General features: G+C 40.8%; 1 protein-coding gene across 1 annotated transcript in view; it reads right to left on the bottom strand.

The window, feature by feature from the left end:
• The window catches only part of LOC117745203 (F-actin-uncapping protein LRRC16A-like), a 56,488-nt gene that overhangs the window by 16,337 nt on the left and 18,303 nt on the right, over nucleotides 1–21,848 (bottom strand). The window contains 15 exon segments of the mRNA XM_034553356.1: nucleotides 1,057–1,126; nucleotides 1,491–1,591; nucleotides 2,810–2,902; nucleotides 3,462–3,539; nucleotides 4,307–4,407; nucleotides 5,731–5,817; nucleotides 6,044–6,138; nucleotides 6,993–7,081; nucleotides 10,715–10,790; nucleotides 11,050–11,123; nucleotides 11,460–11,530; nucleotides 11,822–11,919; nucleotides 12,663–12,784; nucleotides 13,830–13,889; nucleotides 20,153–20,203. Of these exon segments, the coding sequence (XP_034409247.1) occupies nucleotides 1,057–1,126; nucleotides 1,491–1,591; nucleotides 2,810–2,902; nucleotides 3,462–3,539; nucleotides 4,307–4,407; nucleotides 5,731–5,817; nucleotides 6,044–6,138; nucleotides 6,993–7,081; nucleotides 10,715–10,790; nucleotides 11,050–11,123; nucleotides 11,460–11,530; nucleotides 11,822–11,919; nucleotides 12,663–12,784; nucleotides 13,830–13,889; nucleotides 20,153–20,203 (1,266 nt within the window).

Here is a 21,848-nt window from a genome sequence, read left to right as displayed (position 1 = left end):
AGCTTACAGAAGCATTAGGGGGAGAGAACTGTGTGTCAGAGCCATGCCAATTACCAGCAACGAAACACACAGATGCTTAATGACCATACCTCTGTGACGCACACATTTGACAAGCACACTCAACAGGAGTCGCATACACAGTGCTTATCTCGCATGCTGTCAGCCCACTCAAAGCACAGTTTTAGGCTGCCTCCACCAAACGGCTCATTAAGACCTTTTTGAAAAAAAAAAAAAAAAAAAGGCCAAACGCATCATTTCCCCCCGCAGCTTCAGTTTGGGAAGATTTCTATGGGAATCTGGAATTGGATTTCCTGTGTAATTTGTATTCATGTGTTATCTTTAGCAATCCCATTGAATCCGCAGCAAGCTGTGTTTTTCTGTTCGAGCTGGGGAGGAGATGAAGGCGCTGGTGTGTGTGGGTGAGAGATGTGATGAAATAATTAGGGATGGAAACTAAGCTCCCTCTCACTCCCCCCTCCCTTCTGCTCATCTTTCCCCCTTAAAACCTATGCCTTCTGTCTGCCAAGTACTCCATTATGCAGCCTCTTAACAGTGTCTCTGGCCCGTCAAATGGTTTTAGAGTGGATCCTAAAAGGCTGATTGCATTGGATGAGTGTTCCCTCCAAACTATTAAAAACCACACTCTCCAAACTTTAGCTGACAAAGGCACTTACACAAATACTGCTCGTACTGGACACAGAAAGAATGAAGGAATACAATCAAAAACACACAAGCAGTGCCCCATGAAGATCCACTGGTTGCAGTCTTTTAATTACTCAGGCTTTCACTGTATTTTTCAGCATTGTGCTTTAACTGTGCTACCTGATGCATCATCATCAGCGTCACTGTGCTATGGATTGTAGCAACTCCTCTGGAAAGATCGCTGTCGTCACTGCATTTGGTGATAAAATGAAAACAACGACTACAACTGAATGTTAGGGGACTCGAGCTCTACAGCTGTCACGTTGAGATTTGATTTTAGCCAGGTACAAATGCACAGACAGATCTAAATGATATATTGGCTTTAAATTAAATGATTTATGATGTCGGTCTTACCTCACAGCAGCTGAGATCGAGAGACACCTCCTTCAGGTTGACGTTACTGGCCAGGCCAAGCAGGAGGGCTCTAAAGAATATCAATGTAAGCAGTTCAAATTATTATCATGACTGCTGATTGTTTGTCAATCCAGGTTTCCCAAAGTGGGTTATACTTTGTTCCATTACGTTCAATTTGTTTCCATAATTATTTTTTATTGCCAAACTTTACGTAAAAAACATTCAGTGTCCCAGTTATTTCCGATGAAGCTGTAGCTGCTGTCCTCTAATGCAGCTCCTCACTGTGATATTGGCTGACAGGACAAGTTTATTCTTACCGTGGCTACAAGTTTAAAAATGCATATCTTTAAATGAGGATACAGGTGATAACAGGAGATGAGGAACACAATGTACAGGCGCAGAGAACGTGAAATGTGAATGAATCGTTCTCTCACTTGACGGCCTCTGGTGGCAGCTTGGTTCCTGACACGTTGATGGAGCTCAGAGACATGACGCTGCTGAAGAAGTGCTTAAAGGATGGAGGCACCTCTTTGCCCTTTCCTACAGAAACAAAAGCAGGAAATAAGATAACGCAAGGAGAGATTCCCCAATGACTTAAATGACAACATGTTAACGACCTTTCAGACCATTTTAAGCCTTTTGATCCAACACCAGAAAGGCTCGATGATGACCTGAGATTCAGGCAAACAATACGTTTTTATTACTCTTACCGTGTCCTAAAAGCCTGTGACACATTTGAGTTTTTATCTGCTGTTTAAGAAACTTTTTAAACTCAACAAAACAAAGTCCTCAGAGAGGATTTTCACAAAAGAGAATGTACTTTAAAACCTGTCCCCACTTCTGCCACTGTGTCTGCATACCCTTCTTTCCACCTCTACTATTCTGTTCTCTACTCCTCACCCCCCCGCCCCATCCTCTGCTCCCTTGATGAAGTCCTCAACTCCTTAGAGGCACACTGGAAAGAGAGATAATAATTGGAAGAAAACTCCACCCACCACCCATCTGGCACACACACACACACACGCACACGCACACGCACGTGTGAGATGGACAGAATAGAAAGGGAGATAGCTGGAGAAGAGCCCTTTATTTAATGTTCTGCACTTTGGTGGTTACCCTTTGTAGTGCTGTTGTGTTCCTAACTTTATGCACTTAATATAACGTATTAATATGGGAGTGCAGCTCTCATAAACCACATGGTTTCAGTTTAATGTGATACTTAATTTATTACTAGGGTGATTATATTCACACCACCCTCCGATGGAGAGGTCAGAGGTCATTTGTAGAGCAGCCGGTGGAGATTCAGTGATATGCTGGCTGATACAGGACTTGAAACTGAGGCATCTGTTTGGAGGACATTCTCTGTCCATTTATCTACTTTGTCACCAGCAGGTGTCACACCAACATACAGACGAAAGCTTTGGTAAAAGGAACTGCTGTTACAAGTCAACTTAGCCTATTAGGGCAAAAAGTCACTTTGAAGTAGACACACAATATGTACATGTACTATCTCTACAGAGAAGCTTCACTGGTGTTATGGGAATATCTAGTGAGCAAATAGTGGATGAATACTTACAGGAGATACAACTCAACACATTTAAACCCTGATTTGACAAAAAGTTGCAAGAGGTAGTTATGGGTAACTTGGAAATTCATCTCAGCTGTGATGGTATTTTGGAAATCTTGCAAATTCACTCTTGATCATCAAACGTGTTAAGAGACAAGCTACAGCATCAAATTCATTTAGTCCAACGCGAGTGTGTTTTTACCTGTGAGGGAAGACGCTCTTTGACACATTAAGAACAGAGAGGTGTTCGACGGAGCCTCGCAGCAGAGCTGAGCAAACCTGAAACACACACTGAATGTATTACCATAACATATGAACTGTATGAAGTCTCAGATGTAGTTTGATGCGTTATGCTTTATTTGTAAAAAGTGAAGAAAGCATTTGCCAGTGTTATGTGTATCTATATCTGGCTGTTTGTGTACGGGAGAGAGACAGAATATGATTTAGGAGCTAGTCAATATGTTCAGTGACAGGCTGACAGCTGGCTACATCTCAGACTAATCAATAAGCTGTATTTGGTTCTCAGACCTACATCAATACATCACACATGGTATTCAGATCACTTCACAGGCAATGGATGGCAACACAGTTTGAGTGGGTGTATACAAATAGATTCCCTGCAACACCGATATTAAATGGATACTTAATTTTACAATACGGCATAATGAGGGACAGGTGTGCACGTTGTTTGTACACAGAAAGTAATTATGCTCTTATGCTGGTGGGCTTGTTTTGATAAAACAATATACTGCATTATCGTATATATATATATTTTTTTTTTTTTACCAAATTCTCTTCTAATAGGCATGATATCATTTTAGTGTGCCTCGTAACTCACCTGGTCCAATGAGCAGTCAGTGTTGGAGAGGTCAAGGGTTGCCAGGCTGTTGGGTTGACCCAGGAAGTGGTAAAAATGCTGAATATAAAGCAAAACACGACAGACATTGTTTCAAAGAAGAAGACAATGCCTCATCAACACAGGAATGTGGCCACTCTTCTGGTTAATACTTTATATTAGCAGATTTAAGTGTCGTTTTTCTTTCATGTTTTCTCTGTTATTCTGCTACTTTTGACTGTCCATATCTCTTTCCTGCTCTTGTTAAAAATTGTGTCGGAGTTCTTGGCCAAGCGCGGGACTTCCTGGTTGATTTGTATACTTTAGAGCGAGCTGTTTCCAGTCCGTGTGCTAAGCTACGCTAACCAGGTGCTGGTGTCAGATTCATAATGTGCAGACATGAGAGTGGAATCAGTCTTCTCATGAAACTCTTTGGCAAAAAAAGGGATTAGGCTAAGTGTTTTTCCCAAAATGCCAACTATTCCTTCAAAACAATCTTAGCTTCAGTCACTGCAGTATTTTAGGCAGCAGATAATACTAACCTCTGTGTCTGTATGTAGCATGATTTGTTGTATAGCCATAAATGCAGTATGTCCCATGGGATTGGTAAGATTGTATCAATGAGACTAGATTCTGATTTGTAACCCCACAATAGCGGGTTTCTCTCCCATCCTTTGTATATGTGCTCTGGACAGATTTAGAATTACCCAAGTTGATGCTCTCCTACAGAGTGACATGCTAACTCATTTATGATATTCTGAAAACGCCTCCACATATCTGAACTGTTTCAATCAATTGAGTGTTATTGCTACTAGCGTTAACGTGGATTAGAACCAGCGTGTCTGTACCTGCATGTCGTCTCGGAGGACATTCCCTGAGAGGTCCAGATGGACCAGGCTGCTGGGGATGGACGGGTTGGCACTCAGTGACTGACAAAGGCTGTTCACCCCTGCAACGCACACACACACACACAGTCAGCATTATCACAACCCTCGAGCCTCCTGTTTTGACAGCACATGAAGGAAATATCAGTGGGCGAAGACAGGAAAGAACGGGATCAGAATGTAGAGTGACAGCATGGAAAGGGAAAAGAGGATGCCTTCTCACGGTGGTGTACATGTAATGCTACGCCTTTGTCAGTGCGAGTCTATGTTAAGGAGGAGGCGTTTCTAATTTTTCATGTCATAAGGAGATATATTAAAATAAATTGATTTAAGGCATGACTCCAACAAGTGCTGCTGTCATCAAAATGTTTACAACGTGAGAGCCAGACCTTGTCTGGATGTCTCAGCATGCATGGATTTCGATTGCATGGACAGATGAAAAAACTGAAAAATACATAATGATAAGATGACAAGTGAAGCTTTCTAATATTCAAGATTTCTGCAATGGATGCAAACATTTCAACATTTTCATGTTACATTTAACTGTAAATAAAATTCAAAAGATCAAATGATGGATCTACTTCAGCTTCGTCAAAATCTGCTAAAAAAGATGAAAATGTCCTCAATCCATTACTTTTGCTCGAAGCATTTGGGGTTTTTGGATTATAGATTGGGCCTTGAGCTAGACGAGCAGGGCTCAGTGTAGGCAGGGCAGCCCTCTCACTGACCCCACACACTGAAATATGATAGCTCTTTATTGATTGCCTGAGAGCAGAGCATGTTTACAGAGGGTCCCTAAAGACGGTGCCCGATGCATTTACTGTGGGTGAGAACCAAGAAGAAATGTTATCTTGGTGGTCGTTGATGGCGGCTACATTTAATCTTGAACAACAATGACAACAAATTCACAGCTTTTTTTTTTCCAGAAAGCAATCAGCTTCTTCATAGAATTTCATAAAAAGGCCATTAGTGCAGAAGGTTTTTTTTCCATCCTGCCAAGAAGTTACGGCTCTTCTGATTGAAGGAAAGTGTTCTACTAAGTGGTATTTATGCAAATGAAAAAAACATAAATACTGTTAACAGATTGTCTCTTTTGCACCCTCACACATTCCAAACACGAGAAAAACATCTTTTTTTTCTTCTCTCACTCAGTGTCAATAGTGCAATAATTAAGTGTCATTAGCATAATAACGGTAGATGTGATTAGATTAGTGGAAGGTGTGGATTGCACCTGATGAAAAGGGTGCACGTAAATAAAAAAACTCAAACACAATATTAGTAATATTTTTTGTAATTGAATCATTCCAACCAACTCTTTTGAAAAATTGCATATGTTTTCATTTGTCATTCACATGCATTAGAAACTGTATTCAAAGGACAGCACATACCTTTGGGTGAAAGTGAGGTTTTAGAGAAGTTTAAATGCTTGAGCCCCTTACGAAGTCGGGCAAACTGAGCACCCAGGGAGGAGATACCTGCAGAGGGGAAACAGAAAAGGACAATGATTCTCCTCATAGTGACTGATGAACAGACAACAGATTGATTATATATATATATATATATATATATATATATATATACAGAAACTAAACTATCGTACATTTGGTGGAATGTGTCTTTAATTCATTAGGATATAGGAGATGAACTATTAAACTTGTTGCTCTCACTGTTCTGGAACCAGTGAATGTAACATCAACATACCTCTGTCCTCCAGTGGGTTATTGGCAAGATTAATGGTGGTGAGTCCTGAGCTGGGGTTGTGGGCCAGGGCAGCAGCTAGCTTCTGGGCAAAATCCCTATTGTGTGAAAGAAAGAGTGTCACCGTTATGCGCGTATGACCAATGTAGTGTTTTGCAACATAAATAGAATTTTCTGGCCATAGCAGAACAGCAGATCAGAATAGAAGCAAATAGGCCTTTTTCACAGAACACATATTGACATGTCACAGTAGAAAATAAAACAATGAATAGTGGCTGCTAGAGTGTACTGGTGTTGTGCATGTTGGCCCAAACCATCATGGCTCACTGGGAGACTAAAATAGGTTATAAGTAATACCTATGATGATAAGTCAATCAATGTCACATTCACAAAATCTGAATTTCTGTTTTCTACATGTAATGCTATATGACGTTTATTTTTGTAGCAGACGTACTAAATAAAAAAAATTTGCCAAAAGAAAGTTTATATTTTAGAAACATGTGATTTAGTATTGCATTTCCATGAAGTAGGGGGACTTTTGTTTAAAATTGTTTGAAAAGGGTTTATTTTACTGTCTGTCGCTACAGCAGAACACAGTAAGTCTGTATAGTTTATACGTTGCCTCTCCTACCCTCCTGCTACATTGATTTGAATGGGAATACCCCTTCAACTCCTTTTCTATTTCTATGGATCGTACATTTCCCATAATGCAAGGCAGTGTCTTTGATTGGACCCTTTCTGTCTGGGGAAACGCCAACATTTCTCCACACCAGCAATTGGTAACACCGTCTTTCTGCTAAAAGTGTATCATCTCCAAGTGATTGCACTGGAGAAACTTTATCACACTTGACAAAGCTCTGCCAGCAGTACTCAGTAATTATGAGTTCATTGACCTTTACATGTAACGTAGAATATTGGAGGGCTGCCCTTTTAGTTGTTTGCATTATCTCACGTTTTGAGTCCTGCGTTGTCGAGAACCAGCTCTTCCAGTCGACTGGAACGAGACACTACCCGAAGGATCTGCTCACACACGTCTGCAGACTGAAGACACACACACGTAGGTGTACACAACAGATGTCAGAACAAACAAAACAAACATTAGTTATTGATGATTTTGCAGCTGGTATAATTTAAGACAAAGAACACCTCTAAATTTGCTTTAGCTTTTGTGTTGTGTGCTTGACCAAAGAGTGGATAGTAAGGGTGATATGCAAAGATGGAGATACAATGTTACATATTGTGAGTCTCACGCTCACAGCAGTGCAGTTTATCTGAGCTTTTAAACAAAAGCACAAAAATATACAAATTAACTAAACTAGCTTCAAGGCCTAAAATGCGCTTTTATCTAGAACAGCAAAGCTTGGATTGAAACAGTCAAGGTCATAGGAATAACAAAGAAATGTACTTTTGGGGAACATGATTCACTCAAGGGTTCTTGTGAAAAACTCTTGGAATATGTTCATGAATGCTAATTAAAGCTGCACTGCAGACCGTTAGAAACCCCCCAGCATGCGAGTGAACACGGTCTCTTTGGTTAAAGACCATTCATGCGCGACAAGGAGAGACGAGGGACAGCGGACTTCAGAGGGAGAAAAAGTTGTCTCACTTCTGTGCTCTCAACACTGTAGGATAGAGAATCGTGGGGAGCAAAGGCACTTATATTTAGACAAAATGAAAAATTCAACAGTTGGACTTCCGTGCCCTACCTAGATGTTCACTGACCCAGTTCGCAGTGTGCTGCGTCACACTCAAACATGTAGACAAACACACACCCTGCAGTAACTGCAGTCGTTCTGATTATTCCACACTAATTGTATGCACCGATTCATAACACAACATTTGTTTTGTCATGAACACTTCACTGGACCATTGTTTGGTTTTTATTCTTGGTAATCGGCATTTAAGCTATAAGGGCCTGTTTCTCCCAGCCAGCAGCCTCAGTGTGGCCTAAACACTGCCGACATTGTCCAGCACTGTTATCTACAGTGAGGGGGAGAGAAAGGAGAAAAGGAGAGAGTGGTAGAGAGACGAGAGAGCGAGAGAGAGATAGAAGAAAGGGACTGTTGTTCACATTTTTACTCTCTGAAACTGTGAGTATTACAGAAAAGGAATAAGAATGATGGAGGGCAGCGAGAGATGACACATAATACAGATAAAAGAGGTATGAGGGTAGTGAGGGATGAAATGGAGTAAAAGGAAAGGCGAGGAGTCAGTCCTGGAGTAGCAGATAGATAGGGAACACACATATGTTGGGGACAGCACACATTTAACACCCATTAAACAAGAGCCTTGTGATGCTGAGCTGTTCTGACCCTCAGTCCACTGAAATACAACACATACTGTGCGACCAGGAAGTAATCAGGACGCAAGTCCTCTTATCCCTGCTGTCCTCTCCTTTTCTCCTCCTCCTTTCTCATTTTTGGCTCATCTTGATTAGACCGCAAGACAAACAGCTTGATTGAACTGAGGATGAGCAGCATAATCCCTCGCTGAGATAGCCGGCTGCGTTTGTGTGTGAGAGTGTGTGTGTGTGTGTGTGTGTGTGTGTGTGTGTGTATGTGTTATATTATTCAGACTGGGAGATTCCTTATCTATTTGGCTGAGACGGTTAGGCTGTAATTTAAGCCTGAGAATTGTGCATATATATTATTTCACACCTCCCTACTTTTTCTTTTTCTTGCTGCTTTATGGCATTTCTATTTTAGATTTGTATCTATACAACTGCACACAGTTATACAAATACACTTGTTCAGGCGTAGTGTTGCCCTCGAGTTGAACTTTTACATGCCAACTGATTTTGCGACGAGTTTCCCCAGCTGGAAATGTCTAGTTCCTCTTCATTTTTCTGATCTGATCTCTCTTTCCTGATACCGTTGACTCATTTCCTTATTCATCTAGCATCTCACCCATTCATTCTGTCCACTGACCTCTCTGCTGGCCTTATGTTTCTGTCTCACTGCACTGTTTGCTGTCGGCACTTAGTCTCTTTCACTCTGTTTCCTTCTTTTTCTTCTTTCCAAGTTACTGTTTCCATTGGCACAGGATCAAAACAACTCAAAATCACGCTCCAGAGCACATCCATGCAACCCTGGATTTTCTATTATCACCATATAAACACACACACACACATAATAGAACAGGAAAATAAGACTGAAGTGTCCTTAAAAACACCCAAAGGAGTTTCTGTTGCATTGCAACAGCAACCAAATATGCACACAAAATCTGCCTCTTTGTATAAGAGTGGCATCTATGGCTAACATCACCAAAAAAAAACACTCTGAATCATTTGAATAAACATGTGCCGAAACCTTCCCAGCAAAGAAGCCTGAGGGTCCATTATAATACACACAAATCTGGGACAGAAAGGGCACACGTTTGTGCACATGTGCCTGTGTGAGTATTTGAGCCTAAATATGCATATGGCACAGCAAGAGGCAGGATTTTAAAATGCAATACAAAAGGAATAGTCTGTGACGAAGGCGTGAGATAATTGTTTGGACTGAGGAAGCTGCGTGTGGTAATTGGTAAGACCGAGCGAAGCCTTGAGATGGGGAGTTTGCAATGGAGTGCTGCAGGGGGGCAGCAGCCTGAGACATTGAGCCCCTTTGTCTGGTTAGGATTAAGAGTCTTATCACACAAGAACATTGGACTGATCCTTAGTCAACAGACAGGAGGAGAGCCTGTAGGAAACAAAGGGGGATGTTCTGTGCAGGGAGATACATACAGGTAAATAGTGAGGCAAAGGTAGTGAGAGATGTAGTACTTTATTTAGAACTGTTTACCTTTAACTACAGGCTAGTTGTTACCGACCATAAGAAAAGATCAAATTCAAACTTCCGCTATTCAGCAGAATTGGGAGTATAGTATGCCAATTCTTGTGTTATACAGTAATCCTCTCATTGAACTGTGACCAATGTGAGTCTTCTGGTTGGTCGGTCGGTCTGTCAGTCAGTCAGTCCACCCCAGTCCACCACTCCAGGCTCAAAACTTTAATTTGTTCAGTGCTTTGGTTTAATAAATACCAGCAAAAGTACTGAAAGCCCAACAGCCTCAGCTCTACTTTAGTGCTAATTAGAGCCAAACTAAGAGTAGACATGGTTGGCACTGAGCAGTAAACAATACCTGCTAAACACGAGCATTTAGCTTCATCATTGTGAGCCTGTAACATGATGACGTCAGCGTTTAGCTCAAACCACCGCTGTGTCTAAGTGCAGCCTCACAGAGCCTCCCGCATGTCTGTGGACTCTTTTTCTCTTATTTACACAGTGATTCTCCAAATTTAGCTGAAATCAGTTCAGCTTATTACTGTCTGTCCATCTGTCAAATGCCATATCTCAGTATTTTACAGATGGACGAACAGTGGTTCTCACCCCATTTGTTTTACTGTATTGGGAAAAATAAGTGTAGTAAGGAAGTGGGAAGTAGGACCTTTACAAACGTGAGAGGAAGAGAGAACAAACTGACAAGCAGGTACACAGGGAGGGACTCATCTATCCGTTTATCTGAAGTAGTGATACTCCTCACTATTTAACTCTGAGATGGGATTATGTCTGGATTATGTTTGCCATATTGTGGCAGCAGACTAACACTGTGATAATGTACTGTGATGTAAAAACTGAACAGACATGATTACTGAACAGACAAGGAGGATTTATTAGAAAAGTGGTCACTAACCAGTTTGTAGTCCTTAGTGGAGAGCTTGGTGAACCACTGGTTAAACTCCAGCACTGCTATTATTGCCACCAGATCCCTGAGGAGGAAAGGAAAGGTCACAGCTGCAACTATATATAGTTCTTAATCAGTGCAACCTTAATTTAGTGTCAACTTCAGCACATTTTTTACTTGAAAATAAAATCATGTCACACCTGCAATAGCTCTCTTAACCTTTAGTTTAGCGTTTCTCTTATCCCAACACATGGCCTCATCTGTGTGCATTGCTTTTCATATGATGTGCTATTTTAACATTTGATATACATGTTTTAATGTGCTTTTCTTTGTAAAACACTTACCTGTTCTCCAGATGGCTGAAATCCTGCAGGTTGAGTTCTCTGGTGTCTTGTGTCAAATAGATGGTGTCCACATCCTGCAAGGGAAACAATTAACCAAAGTGAGTGTTAACAGACATGGCTGTTAGCATAAAAACATCTGCTAGTAATTCCTTGATGAGACATATAAAAACACATAGAAAACAAGCAGATTCACTTCATTTTGGAAAAGGAAGAGCAAGACCATCAAATAGATTTTGAGAAATATAAAGATAGGAAAGGAGACTGGTACTGTATTCACACTGTTGTGGCTACCCTATTCATCAAAGGGCTTTATTCAGTTTCATGTCAGCCAGCCAACAGTACTGACGCACAGTTCAACCAGGATCTGTTGATGCTGTGCCTCTGCACAAAGGAATGCAAACAATACTGACCCATTGCACCTCTTCTTTGTAAGGCAGCCCCAACCAGTCACAGACGCATCTGTACATCTGAGAAAACCCACCTGTGCAGAAAGGGAGAGAGAGAACACAACAAAAACATGTACAACTTTGGCTTTTGCATCTTACCAATAGAGCTGTGAGATGCAGATTAGGCAAACATGCATTGCATTGAAAACAATATCATCACAAATGACAATTGATTGAATCCACCATGTGAAACCACTGTACGATTGATGTAAACTCACTGAATAAATGACTGTAGCCCCCGAATATACACACACATACACCAAACATAATTTTAGCAAAGGGATGAGGTAGCGCACATTATTTACTGTAGAGTCACAGATTCTTACCACAAGGTCCAGGCTCAGCAGGCTTGTTGTTCTCCCACAGAGTCTGCAGAGAGATCAGCCTGTCTGGGGGCTCCATGCAGAGCTTCTTTATCACGTTACTGAAAAGAGAAGATAGATTTAAGCATAATTTAGTCTTCCCATTTCTACATTTCCCAAATATTGTATCTGCTGAAATGTTCAAAAGCCTATAATCTTCTTCTAAAAGCTTCTAAAACAAGCAGCTGCGGGCTACTTTCTTACTGCCTTACTCGTCAGTGGTCATTTTGAAAGCAGTAAAGTTGCTGAGAGCTGCCGAGTGCTCCAATATTAAATACTTTCAAATAAACCACACATTAAATGTAGAATGTAAAAGAACAAAAACAAAATCAATTCAGCATTAAATCGACTGCAGCTCAAGCATAAAGACATCCGCCTCTCTGTCTAGTCAAACACGTTGTCCTGTTTGCAAGACGAGGTTATACAAGTTCATGATTTCACATCAGCGATCATTTCTGCATTTTTATTAATGCTTCCTCAACAAAACATTTTAAATGCCATTTACATCCTCATTATGAGATGAAATATTAGATGCATGTTTTTTGGGACAGTATGCTGTAGCTGTGACTCAACCAAAGCTCCTTCCAGAGATCTGATTGTTGCACCTATTTAAATTCTCTGTGTTAGAAACATTTTTAGTTCTTTTTTAGAGCACCCACGCAGAGTTTTATGACAGAAATACTGTCATATGAATGAAATACATCTTTATGTGGACTTTATAAAAAACATTCTTGACATGACTGAAACACAACCAAATAAATGGTTATGTTGCACACAATCAAACACGCATGCCGGTGTGACTCACCTAGGCTGCAGACCGGGACATATCCTGAGCAGACAGTTTCCTATGTGAGCGACCACCTCGTTGACCTCCTCTGTAGAGAGCAGCTTCAGAGAAAAGGAGCCACGCTCATACTCGATGAACAGCTAAAAAAGACACATCATAAATAAGTAACGCACAGAAGCATGCATGCATGGTTTCACCTAAACCTGCTTCAACCACAGTTCTACTTTTCAGATTAGTTAATCATCTATCTTTCTGTCTTTATTCCATCCACTGAGTCTAAATAACATCTACCAAATAAGAACTCAACATGAATGCATTATGTGCATTATTGCTTTCATATACCACTTTTCTGACCGTCTACTCCACTGAATCTACCCAGCACGGAAATAATTCACGAGAATGAAACTAACACATCCATCTACATCCCACATCTTTGTCTTCAGTTAAAATAAAGATTTAATGACTTATTTAAGACTGGCTAACCACTTCAGTGCTCACTGCAATTATGCAAATGGTGATGTGAGGCAATACACGCTTCCTCTTTAGGCCACAATTAACATAATCCTTGCTGAGACTTGTAAAACGTGGGAGACCGTCAGTCAAGATATTAAGAGAACTGACATCTCTTGAGATGAGTGGGAGGGAGGAATGGTGTGGCTAGTGACGGATTATTATATTTTCTTGGTAGATCCTGCTGACAGACAGCACTGGTCAAAAAGCCAAACGGAATCTTTTCCATGGGGAAGCATAATTTCTCTCTCTCATATATATATAAATAAAAATAAACAGCTATCCTGCTCATGTGTCCCTGAGCAAGACTTAAGTCTAAGCTTCTCCAGGTTCCCTTCACTGTAGATTACTCTGACCTTTGACCTTTCCCAGAAAGGAGGGATGAATAAAATGTGCATTAATTTAAAGATAATAATTTGTGCTTGAATGCAGAGTTGCATGCTGTAGAGAGAGCGGGACTTTAGAGGATGCAAGGCTAGTAATTTCCCTCCGCTTCCAGTCTTTATGCTAAGCTACGTTTCCTCCCGGCTCCATAACACAGAGACACATAAGTGGTATCAATCTTTTCATCAAACTCACCAAGAAAGCAAGCGAGTGTATTTTCCAAAATGTCGAGCTGCTACTTTAATGCTGTCAAGAGTGTGCTGGACACAGTTTTGGTGATAGGTTCTTTACCTGTGTCGGCTTGTTACAAGCAATCCCCTGGATCTCCAGATAATTTAAGGAATGTTCCACCTAAAACAGAGCACAGAAATCACCATTAAAATACTTATACTGTGTAAGGCATAGGTATGGCCTCTTAACATCCTAAAAGGACAGACGAGAGATAGTCGAGGCTTATCTAACTTTTTATTACAGCAAATATATTATAATACTCTTTCTGCACTGCTTTAACAATAGGCTATACTTCTAACGATGCTCAGGAAAATGGGTGCACTATTAAATCAGCAGGTGATATCACTGAAAGTCCATTTTTGTGAGTAAAGGACTTCACTTGATGTATTACTATAGTAAAGATTGTCACATTGTTACCCCAGCATCAGTATGGTTTCCGTTAATGAAAGTTAATTGTAACCTTTTTCCACAGGTTAGAGGACCTGGTTTATTCTAATATTCCACTCAAACAATCTAAACTCTCACTTACAAAAAGTGGAACCTTTTTGGTAGCCTAAACATGTCTTATTAAGCATTCGGTTGTACTCAGCTTCACCGTTTCGTGTTACTTCTGGTTGCAAAAAAGAAAGATGGCGACGGGCAAAATGCCAAACTCAAGGCTTCATAATGGCAGTCCACAAACCAGTGACTGACATCACAATGACTACGTCCACTTCTTATGTGTGCTTGTGCGAGAGGATGCTAATGTATACTGTATCTGTGAGAGAAACTGTGTTTAATAATAACAACAACAACAGTCTAGTACAGTGACTGTCTGTCTCAGGAATGTTGTGTAAAAATATGTCTGCTCCATAATGAATAGGTAGGGATGCAGCCATTTATTTTTTATTCTTTCTTTTTGTTCCTGAGCAACAACATTAGACACTTTTGGAGGTTTAAATGAAAACTAAGATTGGGCAATGAGATCCAGTCCTTTAACTGTTGAACTAAAATCAGCTCTTATATTTAGTATTTCATCTCTAACAGCTGAATTCATTTAAAACACAACCACTATTTCCTTTTTAATTTGCAAGAAACCATTTTTTCAGAATTACTGGCAGTTTTACACAGATTAGATACCATATAATTATTTGTTTCTCTTTACAGTGTTTTCTGAATTGAGAGTAAGAACATTTTTTATATTCCCCTCCAAAAATACTTTTCAAGACAAGACAGGCTAAAGACAGCCATCTGAATTGTTTAGATCTTTTTCAAGAGAGAATTTCGAGACAGAGAAAAGCAGCAGTCGGCCTTTCCATACCTAAAAATGACAGGGAAAGATCTCCTTTAATGTGAGAGGGTGGAACCAGTGAATACAAATGCCTACGACTGTACACAGAGGTCACAGTTTTCATGCACTCCCACTCCACCTCTCTTTCTTTTTGTCAAACACAGACCTATCGTACAGTTCCTGAAGGCAGGCCAGGGAGCGAGGCCAGACTATTCCAGGTGGGCTCGGTGTTCCTGAGGCTTGGCTCAGAGATGAGAGGAGGGAGCGGATAAGCAGACTGTCTGTCTTCTCACAGACTGTCTACTGTCTGACTACAGTATGCAGTGTGTGTGTGTGTGTGTGTGTGTGAGTTTATTTCTTGTGGTTAAGAATTCCACAAGTACCACAATTGTTGGTACAATATAAAAATGCACACATACGCCATCATTTCCATCCCATAATTAAATTGTGTGGGCTGATGGTTCAAAAGGCATTACCTGTTTTAGTCTTACTTTATGTGGTTTGACCATAAGCCAACTTTAGGTCAATGCAACTGTATAACTGACATAATAATGTTGCTGACTCTTCTGTAGCTGTGCTACTGTAACTGAGCACCTTTACCATGTACCTTAATCTCAATAAAATTAGAAATTGGTAGTGCATGACAATTTGTCATTTAGAAAATTTAGGAGGCTACACAATATATTACGGTTTATTACTTGTGTCTTATTACACTCGCCCATTTATGTAATGTGCAAACACTTAGGTCTAGCATACAGACTGGTACAGTACTACAGTATACAAGCACAAGTAGCACAGCAGTATATATTGTTTTGATTTGTATATTGCAAACTATTTGTTGGATGTTTCAATATGCAGTAAACCGCGTTCCATTGAATCAGCCAGTGAATGGCCTAATGGCAAAAGTAAACTGAGAGCCAGCCAATGAAAAGTGAGCGCATGGATAAATATGAGTTTTAGCCAAAGGCAAGACCTCATGCTGGGAGGTGCAGGGAGGAACCAAATGCCGTTCACTCAATTGTTCAGTGTCCGTCTGTCACTTTACCCACTCTCCACTTTTGTTGTATTTTTTATGGAAAACTCAACTTTTAATGTATTCATGCTGAGGTTGGTTTGGTGTGCAGAGAATGGTTTTAAGATTAGAGATGGTGACCATTAGGATGCTGTTACATTGAGCAACACAAGTAAACAGTAGATGTTGGGATTTATAAACATGCGTTTGTAAGTGAGATGCTGTTAATGCTCACTGTGATCTTTTGTGTGTGTGTGTGTGTGTGTGTGTGTGTGTGTGTGTGTGTGTGTGTGTTTGTGAGAGAGAGAGAGCACGTGTGCATATTTGGGATGAGACACTGACAGACTGTAAGGCCCTGCAGCTCCTCAAAAGGAGCCAATCGGAGGCACAGACATAAAAAAAAACCACTGAGATGTGCATGAGAGAGCTACAGGGGGATTTCAACTACTACCGAGAGAGGAGCGATCCACAGTAATGTGTTTAACTGAGGGTTTACTGCTACAGCAATTTATTTACGTGAATATTAAAGCTGTGGGCTCAGAAGAGGATTGCTGCGGAAAGCTCCTCCTACTAATTGTTCTCTTGTGTGTTTTGGGATTCCAGACGGAGATGCATCTGACATATGATAGATCAAACGTCTACAATACGTTCAGGTGGCCAGGAGCACAAATCAACACCCAACACTGTCTCAGCTTTGATTCAACAAATAACAGTAAACTAGAAAACTGACTCTACGGATGATTTATACAGTCATTAGCCCATGTGCTGGAACATTGAGCAGAGGCTAATCTTCATTTGCATTTGACTCACCTCTACTGTAATATAGATTTCCCATTAAAAAAAAAAATCAATACAAGGAGAGATAGCGTTAAACAGCTTTGTATGGATGTTGGCATGCTTCATCTTTCAAAAAAGACAGTACGCAGTAAGAACAAAGATCCTCAAGTCCTTCGTGTTCAATATATTGGGCTGTCACACATTTCTTCTTATTCAGACAATATTAAACTTGGATTTGACTAATCAGCAATTATTTAGTTAGTTGATTAAGTTTTTTAATATACCTTTGTAAACTATATATTTAATATACCTTTGTAAACTATATATCTTTAAGTATGGATGCTGAAAACATGCTTTTGTGATTATTTAAATGTGATCCTAAAAAATACTAAAATATGAATAGCTAATTATCCTTAGTTGCAGAGGGTTCATTGAAACTCAAACATTGAGTACATATTTACAGATTAAATCTATTACGATTCAATTATATTTAAGACATTGTCGTTTATCCCTGCTGACCTTTGGCACAGTGGTGAGTGGGGGAAGAAAACCAGATGGGAAAGCCACGGAGAGAGACAGGGATGAAGAGAGGAGGAGGTAATCTGGATTGTTGGAAAAGAAAGACGACGAGTGAGAGAAAGCTGAACGAATGGCTGAAAGGGAGAAAAAGATAGGAGAGTAGAGGTGATCTGTGGCTGTAATCTGGCTGAGCAGAGCCAACGAACAAGGTTTCTCTGAAAGCCGGCGGAGGAGGGCGTCTGCTTCATGTGTGTTCAAGCTGCATCACCTAATGTTTCAAATTAAAATGAAAAACTAAAAGAGCCTCTTGCTTCCACAAAATCAAATTCAATAAGATGCACCTCCGGAAAGTTCCATCACTTCTCTGGACAGTTTCATCTAGATGTCGTGTCTTCATTAAAAACAAGTGGAAGTTGAGCAACAGGAGTAAAATCCAAAGTCGGGAAACAAAGTACAATAGAGCGATGTAAAGAGGTTTACAAAAGGAGAAGAAGAAAGAGTGGAAACCGAGAGGCAAGACGGACTGAAACATACAGTGGAAGAGATGAAGGGAGTTAGTCCTTCAGAAAGCAGGTGCTTAAGAAATCCTTCCAGATCAGAAGAGAGAACACCAATAGAAAACAGATGGAGAGCCAGCAAAATAAGCAGATTTTGAACCTGCAGCTGCATACACTAGAAACATATGACGTCATGTGAAACCGGGTCAGCTTGAGTGTTCTTTATGGCCTCTTCTGGCCCAAGTAAACCAATGAATCAGTTCTCATGCAACCAATCAATCCCCTAAACTGTCCCCAGAGGCATCTTGTTGACTGGGAAGCATACAGCTTTTTGAAAGGAAGTGGTATAAGAGATGATGTGATTGTATCTTGCGACTGATCTGTGGACTGCTGCTCTGTCCTACCAGAGGGATCGTCAGTCCAGATACTGCGGTTTGCGGTCTTCTTCCACGTACAATCACAGGCCTGTTGGTTTGTGTGAGCAGTCTGACGATGGGATGTTTTGTGACATTATAACTACTACTGAAGACACAATTCATTTGGGGTTAACTAGTTGACAACTTTAGCCCTGAATTTCCGCTCACAAACAGTTGAGTGAAAATACCAAGATCAGAGGCAGACCTGCATTGGCTCAGCACTCACAATTCAGACTCGACGATTCCCCGCAGACACTCCCCTGATATCTATCAGGCTAAATATCTGGTCATGTCGGGGATTATGTTAGCTACACAGCCAATGAGAGCGCAGGACATGTTGAGGAGAAACCTGGGGGAGGGGTTGTCTGTAATGCTGCGTTCACACCAAAAGCATTGAGTCACGTGAGTTTACTCGCCCGACAAGTTGTGGTGTATTCGCGTCATTCGCGTCAGGGGGCAAGGCTTATCTCTGTGGCTTTACTCCGTGGAAACGGTTATCATTTCCGCCATCCACCATGGAATAAATAACCACTATTTCTGCTTTATACTTGTTGTGGACATCCCACAAACGTCGGCACATCTACACGCCCTAGTGTTTGGGTTCATAACATCACCCGTGGGCTCACACAGCTCGGTGAATGTCACCGACTACGTCTGGATGACTGCCGCTTCCAGCGCTACTAGAGTAGCAGCAGCCAGTTAGATTCACCAACGACACGACGTCAGTTGGCTTTCGCAACTCAGCGTCGGGCGAATTTCTCGCTTTTGGTGTGAACGCAGCATAACAATAGGAACTTTATTGTTTGTGTTACATTTGTAACACGGCCCACACTTTTTGTTGCACCTCGAGGAAATAGGCTCTGAATAGTACAGATATGTGGAAACAGGCTAGGTGGCATAACATCGTTTGGAGACCAGGCATACTACGGGGAGTCCTTCTGGTTTAAGTAGTTGTGCCTACTTTGGTTTCCAAGATCAAGAATAAACTTAGAATTTTAAGCACTTAAAAGTTGAGTTTCAATTTTATGTTAACATCTGCATTACCATAACAACTAGGCATGACAAGCCCATTTCTAAATCCACTTATCCAAGCTCGGGGTTGCAGGGTGCTGGAGCAAATCCCAGCCCCTTGGGCCTGTTTACAAAGCTAGCAGGTCTGGTGTGATGTTTTATATTGGCAGTTGAGATAGTTAAAGTTGTTGAGCTGGTGGTGCTGCTGGAAGTTGGAGTGAACATCTGCATTGTATTACTGCACTGCTGTTTTTCATGTGGCAGAGGTGACAATGACGCTGGTAAAAATGATGACAGATGTTTCATTGCTGGTAATGGTGCTAACAATTGCCATCTGGGATCCATGACGGCACAGTTGTTAAGGCACAGTAAAAAGAAACAAAAAAACAAACAGGCGCGTCAACCAGCAATATAACCAATCCACTTAATACACTCCACAGCACATACACACAAACTAACAAGGGATAGCAAAAGTGCTGAGTTGGGGAAATTTCCAAAACAATAAGAAGATACAACACATGCTGCCATGTTTTTAGTGTGACAACTACACCTTATTAGGTCAATCTAACGGGGTTTTAAAGAATTAAGGTAAAAGACAACTTCAGAGGAGAATTTAACCTTTAAACTGTCAATTGCAAAAACTGTTGTTTAATTGTACAGGTTTCCAATTGAAACCTACAGAATAAGGAGATGACACGTCTTCAAAATAACTGTGGCATCAATCAAAAAGTGTCTTGTTATTTTCTGACATTGTAATTTGTGATGAATTTATAAAAAACGGCAGTTGCAATTTTTGCTTTTGTTTGGTACACTGGTTTTCATTGTCGTTCCTGGAAGAAAAGAAGAAAAAAAAAAGATTTCCATGGAGTTGCTGATCTTACCTTGGTGGGAATGCGTGCCGTCAAGAGGTAAGCTCGGTGAGACGCCAGGGCCTGAAAGAGAGAAAGAACAGAGAGGGAATAATGAGTATGCAGCTGTAAATATACACTCTGACCAACACGAACAAGGAAATGACAAAGAGCAGAGATCCTGTTGACTCATTCAGATGGCTTGTGACTCTTAAACATCTCAGTCACTGTGGGAAGAAAGGAAAAACCTGATCACGAGGAGAACGATTCCTCTCTACTTGAAAACAAACACATAAACAAACAATGACATTTACAGAATATACATGTCAAGCATGACATACAAATGTCTGCTGAGTGAGCCCATTGTGGGTCAGTGGGTTCTTTTTATTTGTGTAATTTCTGCCTGGACACCAACTGCTCCTGTTAACCAGAGCACACGTTGCTGCTCTGTGAAGGAAAAGTCAAGGCTTGAAGAGGCATAACTGGAATGCACTTGACATTCCTCTCCAAAGGAGCGGTCTCATTATTCTGGTGTATTGAGATGTGATACTGTTATAAGGATCATGTGATGGAGAATGTGTGATCATTTTAAAAAAGGACTCCGGTGCTGTATACATTGAGCAACCCACACCGTGAGTCTATTGCAATCGCTTTAATTCATGGTTGTACAAGATCATAACACTATTGAATTCTGTGGTAACAATTTTGGATTACAAAAGTGGATTATCGTGGTGCACCATAAAATAATCAAACAGTAAAAAAAAAAAAAAAAGGTTAAGCCATCATCTTAAACACATTGTTTAAACGTGTAAACGGCACAGTGTGTATGATTTGGCAGCATCTAGCAGTGTTGTGGCAGAGTGCAACTGAATACCCGCCGCTCACTTCTCCCTTTCCAAAACTGAATGAGTTGCTGAGTGCAAAACCGTTGGCCTCACTCAGAGGCTATCCTGACCATAATAACACTGGTAGGAGCCATAGAAGTTAGACGGTTTGGCACTAATCCTGCTCCCATTACCACAGTTTTCATTAAGCGTGTTGGAGAACTACGGTGGCCTTCAGGTAAAGTAAAAACACAAAAGTCTCTGATGGCTTTTGTCCATTCTGGGCTGCTGTAGAAACATGGCGGTGCAACGTCCCCGTGAAGAGGGCCTGCTCTCTAACGTTAAGCTTCAGAAAACATAACTATTAGTTTCAGTTTATACAGTCATGAAGCCAAAGATATGCATAATATATTTTATTTCTGCAAATAGATCCTCTGAAATGCTACTACACAAGTCATGTGCAGGACTCCCAGCCAAGGCTTTTGTTATTTTAGCTGAAATGATACCAGCTCTACAGAATGCTGCCTTTACCAGTCAAGTTAAAACACCCTGGTTGGTAAGCAAATACTAAGTGCCTTCATCATCATAGCTGAAACCTCTTGACTCTCAAAGCAAGGCATCTCCTTCGCTTCTCTATTAACTCTGCGCTGACATGCATGCTGGAATAAAATTCCAATATCATACACTGACCACCTTATGGATGTGATGATAAGAAGAGAGATGTGAGCAGACTGCTTGAGTATAAGAAAGAAGAAAAGGAGGTGAAGAGAGAAAAAATTATTAAGAAAAGTCTTTAATCTGTCACTATCTTTTTGAAAGATGTGAAAAAAGAAAAAAGGATGACAGTGTGTCCTAGCCCTCTGTGGCTCAGCTCCACAGGCAGGGTCTGTGTGGTTTGATGTGAT

Source organism: Cyclopterus lumpus, chromosome 16, assembly GCF_009769545.1.
Source record: "Cyclopterus lumpus isolate fCycLum1 chromosome 16, fCycLum1.pri, whole genome shotgun sequence".
NCBI classification, from domain to species: domain Eukaryota; kingdom Metazoa; phylum Chordata; class Actinopteri; order Perciformes; family Cyclopteridae; genus Cyclopterus; species Cyclopterus lumpus.
Note: the sequence above shows the minus strand (reverse complement) of the source record. Positions and strands in the feature narration are given on the sequence as shown.